The 5988-nt window shown below is 39.3% G+C and overlaps 1 protein-coding gene across 1 annotated transcript; it reads left to right on the top strand.

The window, feature by feature from the left end:
- Window positions 1–1564: 1564 nt before the first annotated feature.
- Window positions 1565–5485, top strand: zgc:162592 (uncharacterized protein LOC561993 homolog). Its single transcript, XM_040138214.1, has 2 exons — window positions 1565–2593; window positions 4199–5485. Exons 1-2 carry the CDS (start codon window positions 1756–1758, stop codon window positions 4492–4494), a joined length of 1134 nt encoding a protein of 377 aa, XP_039994148.1. The 5' UTR covers window positions 1565–1755; the 3' UTR covers window positions 4495–5485.
- Window positions 5486–5988: the final 503 nt, after the last annotated feature.

Genomic DNA, 5988 nt, shown 5'->3' with positions numbered 1-5988 from the left:
CATTGTTATTGTTGGCAATGAAACCTGCCAAGGTCGACTGGATGGTTGTTAATACAGTCAGAAGTGACATTTTCATTTTCTTCCGCCTCAACTGGCAAAAAACAGAAACATTTTAAAATCGTAATTTTAATTGAACACATGTAAGGATCTCTGCTTTACAAGATATTTTGTCCTACTATGTTCCTGTCAAGTTAATTATTCACGGGAGATATTGGATACATTTAGTCCTTATTAGTATGTACTGTAGAGGTCACACTTAACACTCACATGGCACCTTTATTAATGACAATTAGTGGGACAACCTTACTGCATTCCATAAAGGCCCTGAACGACTGAAACTGTCTTGCTTGTAAATAATAAAGCCACAGAGAGAGCATACTAGCCAGCCTTTACATATTCTTACTGGAGTGAGGTTTAGCCCAGCACCTACAGTATAGTTATTGTGCTAATGGACAAAACGTCACTCTATAGATTTGTCGGATTCCTGCTTTATCTCCAATAACTTCAATAGCATGACACAGAAACAGAAGCCAGTGTGTGCCTAAATACTACCTTAAAAGGATAGGTTCAGATTTTTTGTCTATTTTGACAACTAAATACAATACTCACATGCCATAAGTAAACTGAGGGAGTTATTGGCCAACTAGGACTGTTGAAATCTCTTATTAGCCCTGGGTTAACTTAACAATGAGTATTTGCATGGAACAAGGGCTGTGAATGTTGTCTCTTACAGAGTAGTCATACTAGGAAACAATCACTTCACAGCCAGTAAGTCCAGGAAGAATGATTACAGTGACCAATAAGTCTCTTAACATACTTACGGCACGAGAATATCACATTAAGATATTGAAAAATACCAAACCATCACACTGATCCCTCCTGCCCCTCCCTGAGAGAAGGCCTACTGTGGCCCCACGTTGCTTGATACTTGAGCTATTTCCTGGTACTTCGCCCCAAAGATGCTACAGAAATAGCTCATATTGGTTGCATATCGAACTCACGATGTGCACACACACAAACAGATGCACACATATGCATTCATAAGTATATCAATAAATTTGATTTTTTTTTTTTTTTTAAATGCATTGATAAATAAATTTATAAATCTAAATTTTCAGCATGTGCATTGGGAGTATCTTAAAGTGAAGATACGATCGTGAAGCGATTTTCACCCTTTTAGACTGGTGAAAGATTGTGTCTGTCATTTTCAGTTTCATGTTCTGGCTTGCTTACTTCTCTGTGGTGTTTCTCAAGTCTTCAGTCTGAAAGAAATATATCCCTTAATTGTCCATTATCAATTAGGGAAAAAAAACACATATGTATGTTTTGGAAGATTTTTTTTTGTTGTTTTTAAGTTGGACTGTTTCAGTGTGTTAGGCTTTACAATATATCACTATGGCAAGAATACCTGATCGTATTTTAGAATAGCACATTGAAAGACCTATTATAAAAATAAATTTTACAACTTACAAAATTACAATGATAAAAATAGTTCAAATGACGCATAAATGATTTTGGTATGAGACAAACAGACTGTGGTTTTTGAGAGTGGCTCGTGGCAGTAGTTACCACCCACCACAAATTGCCTCAGGTGTGTTGCTGATTGTTGAGGTCGGAGTGAAAGGCTGTGAGTAGCTGCAGCTCTTCTCCCTGATGTGACCCCCCCCCCACACACACACACACACACACATCTTTTCTTGATTTTACTTCTGCTCACTTCAACTGTCTGTCAACCATTTTTGCCTCACGTGACTGATGAGTTGGTCGCACTCATGTAACCGTGAAGAAAAAATGTATACAGCACTTAACCTCTCAACCTCTGACGAGTCCAACCTGTCCGGTGTTGACCCCCAGAGACTGCAGGAGCTGACGCACCGGTCCGTCAAAGTAAGCATAATAATCGTTCTCGGCGTGATGATCACTTTGGGAAACGTTGCAGTTCTCCTGGTTATTACTTCCTCCGTGGCCGGTTGGTCAAGAAACTCTCGCTACTTTCTCCTCTCTCTCACTGCTGCAGACTCTGCGTTTGGACTGCTGGTCATGCCCCTGAATCTCTGGGTGAGTCTGCTAAAGGACTACACTGACGGGCCAGACGCCCTCTGTCACGTCGTGGCCTTTTGCAATGCCACCGTTTACTCCACCTGCATGTATACGCTGGCTACAATAAGCCTGGAGAGGTACATAGCAGTGTTTTACCCGCTGCAATACTCATCCCTGATGACTAGAAAAAGGACACTGCTCCTGATTGCCTTCGCCTGGTGCTTCCCTCCCTTTTTGCTGTCGCCGATATCTTTCCCAGATGGCATTATCGAGGTTCATTTTTCCACTGCATCGCTGGTCTGCAATCCCTCCTACTCCACAAATGTTGGATACTCCCTAACTTTGACGTGTTTTATATTTTTCCCCTGCTCCATCATCATGACATACGCAAACCTGCGAGTGTGGTGCGTTGCCAAGAGGCAGCGACTGAAACTGCGCAAATACAACCGTGCGCGTCGCAACAGACACAATGTGGCCTCCAGAGTGCTTTTGCCCGTGATGGCAGCCTACTACACCTGCTGGACGCCCTGCATGGCAGCTCTGATCTACAATGGTAAGCAATACCAATGGGAATAAACCCTTTAAAAGAGGGAGAGCTAGAAAAGGCATGAAAGGGCCTGAAGGTGACTTCCTCATTCCATCGATGACACTTAGAAATTGCTTGGAATATATAGATGATGGATGCATGGAAATGTAAGGCTTCTTTACAGACCACAACTCCCTAGCAATATGGTAAAAGTTCAAATTTACCTGCATAGTTCAGAGTGAAAATCTCTTATTTGGTCCCAGTCTGCGAATTTGCCACACTTTGGCATCTCTATACATTTACTCAAATAACAGGACTTCACAAAGTCAACAAAGACAAAGGTGTTCAGCTTTCATTAATTGCATTTTATGATGCAAACCTACAACTGAAAATCTAAATAAATACAAATACAAAAAGAAAACATTATTCGTTCAAAAGGTTTGACTACTCCAAAAATCTTAAGAGGACGTATTTGTGTTGCTTCTCTTGCATCAGTGTAACCAGCTCAAATTCACATCTTACTGCTGCATACATAAAAGGATATTGTAGCTAATTCATCCTGTTGATGTACATCTAGACTAGTTGGCATCGACTGTTTGTGAAATATTTAAAAACTGCTCTTGCAGCACACTTTTTGTGTGGCTAGGTTTTATAATTATACACGGTAGTTTAGGGTTTTAGAACTAAAGCTCTCTGATGTGGACCCAGTGACTAACGAAGAGCAAAATTACTGTGCAATGGCTACTTAGACACATACAGGAAATTACATGTCATAATTTTTAGCTTTAAGCTCCTTAGGGACACAAATCTAATGGCAAACATAGGTCAAAGTTCAACCAGGGCTTTATTGATATTGTATTTTTTTTTTATGCTTACGTCAAATTTCGGGTTTCAGGGGTAGCAAGAGAACTCAAAATTGGGTATGTAATGATTAAGAATTACCAAGTGTACATTTAATGTATTCCCCCCTTCACAAATTTCTCCATCAATTTCAGCTGGGCCTGTACTGAGAGAAATAGCTGTCAGTCATTTAGGTACTACCAGGCAGAAATATACTGATTCAAGGCCAGTTTTATGTCTCAGACCTTTTTTTTGACTTTTTCTCATTTGCCCCAACAATGTGCTGTCTTGGCGTAATCAAGACGGAAAGTGAAGTCACAGCTGAATATTTTAGAAGTGAAGACCTTTTCCAGAGAGGCCTGTAATTCATCTGATATGGATGAAAATCCCCTGCAAAAAAAATGAAGCTGATTGCTGAGTGGTTGCTCCCACTCCACCAAATCTATCAGTTAATTTTATACTTTTAGATTTAGACTATGAATGTTCAGTTTATGGCTTCATATCATTGACCTCAGGGGAAAGACTCACATCTCCAAGGGTGATATTTCGTGTTTTATTATCAGTTGATTGATTACATATGTTCATCCATGATTTTTATAGATGTATTAATTTATATATATGATCATAGACCAGCCATAGCTAGACTGTGTGTGTGGTTCATTTGGGACCTTCAATTAAAAAGGTCACCAAAAGGTGACCCCCTTTTATTGTTCTGCTGTCTTGCGTTAACTCGGTTGTTGTCATGCTGTGGATACTTGGCTTACTTTAATCCCCATGTTTTCTGCCCCACAGTAGTCTCAGGTAGCAGCGTGCCAGAGTGGATTGAGTTTGTGGTGGTATGGCTGCCGACTTCCAATGGTTTCCTCAACTGCATCTTCTACTTCTGGATAAACCGGAGCTTCCGCAGGAAATTCTACCTCGTCCTCCAGAGGCTGACTATGGCCCTTTGCCCCGAACTGGCTGACACCCTTGCATGCTGCAGCATTTCAAAGACACAGTTTGTGTCAGGAGTTCAGGATAATAACAACACTGTCCATGAACGATCTTCCAGTGTATCCTCCACCTGCACCCTGTTGACCTTAGCTTAGGATATCTGCACTTGAAGAGCATCACTGGGATGGTAAAATACCTGGTCAGTGACCTCTGTATGGTCCTATATTGTCTGGCTGGGCTGGTCAACTGAAGCCAAGTTACTGATATATTCTTACAGAAGGTATCAAGGGTAAGAAGTAGAGTAATGGTTCACATGGCTCACAATGTAAATCGTTTGATACAAAGGCTATGATGGGAAATATTTAAAATAATCACTGTACGGTCTCTAATTTGAATTATATTGATTTATTGTATATTTTTCTTTATTTTTTTATCCATTTTCACTCTAAGAATAGTGTTCAGTTAACACAGGCTTCATTTCTAACTTATTTGGATTTTTTTATTTTACTCATGTACACAGTGTTGCCAAGATTTGCTTTACTGTCAGAGATGGCCTCTTAAACCACCTTTTAGTTGTTTTATAGTTAGCCATCAACCTCGTCTGTGTCCCAGAAATTCCTACCATTATTCAGCATACAGCTATATAATCAGTCTTTTAATAGTGTGAGCTGTTGTGTATTAAGACTCGTCACTTTCCACAATTTAAACTGTGTCGAAGACCTTGGCATATAACAGCTGGGAGACGTTAACCTTTAAGTCACATCATATCAGTGTATGGAAGGAGAAAAGTAATTAAGCCTCTACATTGTAGAAAGGTCACCACATTTGTGCTGGCAACAGATAACTTGGGTAACTTCTGAGGCTGTGGTTGTTTATTTGGAAATATTAAGCCCATGATCTTCCTCTTAGTATCATCTACTACAGAATGGATTCAATTTGGCAATCCCCATGTAACCTTTTCTGAATAGTTTACTGTCATGTTGAAGGATGATTTAGATTTAAAGTTGATCAAAAGTATAATTTTCCAGACACATTCAAAAGAAACAGAAATTCAAAATCGTTTATGCAAGTTATAAAGAATGAACAAATAATGTTTGATAATGTATTGGTTTTTGGATCTGTGAAATAAAGTATTATGCCTTTGAATCTGGTATGGATATGTCTTCATTTAGTTCAATATTCACAAATGTATCATTAACAAAAAACAAAACAAAAAAAACACATTGTTGCATTACAGAATTGTGATAAAGTGAAAAGTGTTTTTTAATCATCAGTATCATGATTCACTGCTGGTCTTGCATGCTCTGCTGCACACCACATCACTAAAGAACCGAGCAGACCTGTCAAAGGAACAGCGAAGAGCAGTGTAACTTTCTCTGAGTCAGTCAGACAAAATAGTCTGGTTTGCTTCCGGTTAGCGTCACTGCTTTCGTATACTGTGCTTATATATCCAAAACCTGGGGCCAGGTGTAAAGTCAAACTGCAAAATATTCCTCATCACTAGTAGATGATGATGTTGGTTTGTTTCTCATAAAATTATTTTGTTTTCATTGCTGGAATTGGAAGTGGAAAGCACAATTCCTAGCATTTCATGAATGCATTGTTTCCTACAGAAACTGACACAAGGCTTTGTAATTGCTTGTAATTGT

Source organism: Xiphias gladius, chromosome 1 (genome assembly GCF_016859285.1).
Source record: "Xiphias gladius isolate SHS-SW01 ecotype Sanya breed wild chromosome 1, ASM1685928v1, whole genome shotgun sequence".
Lineage (NCBI taxonomy): Eukaryota > Metazoa > Chordata > Actinopteri > Istiophoriformes > Xiphiidae > Xiphias > Xiphias gladius.
This window is presented reverse-complemented; position numbering and strand designations above follow the sequence as displayed.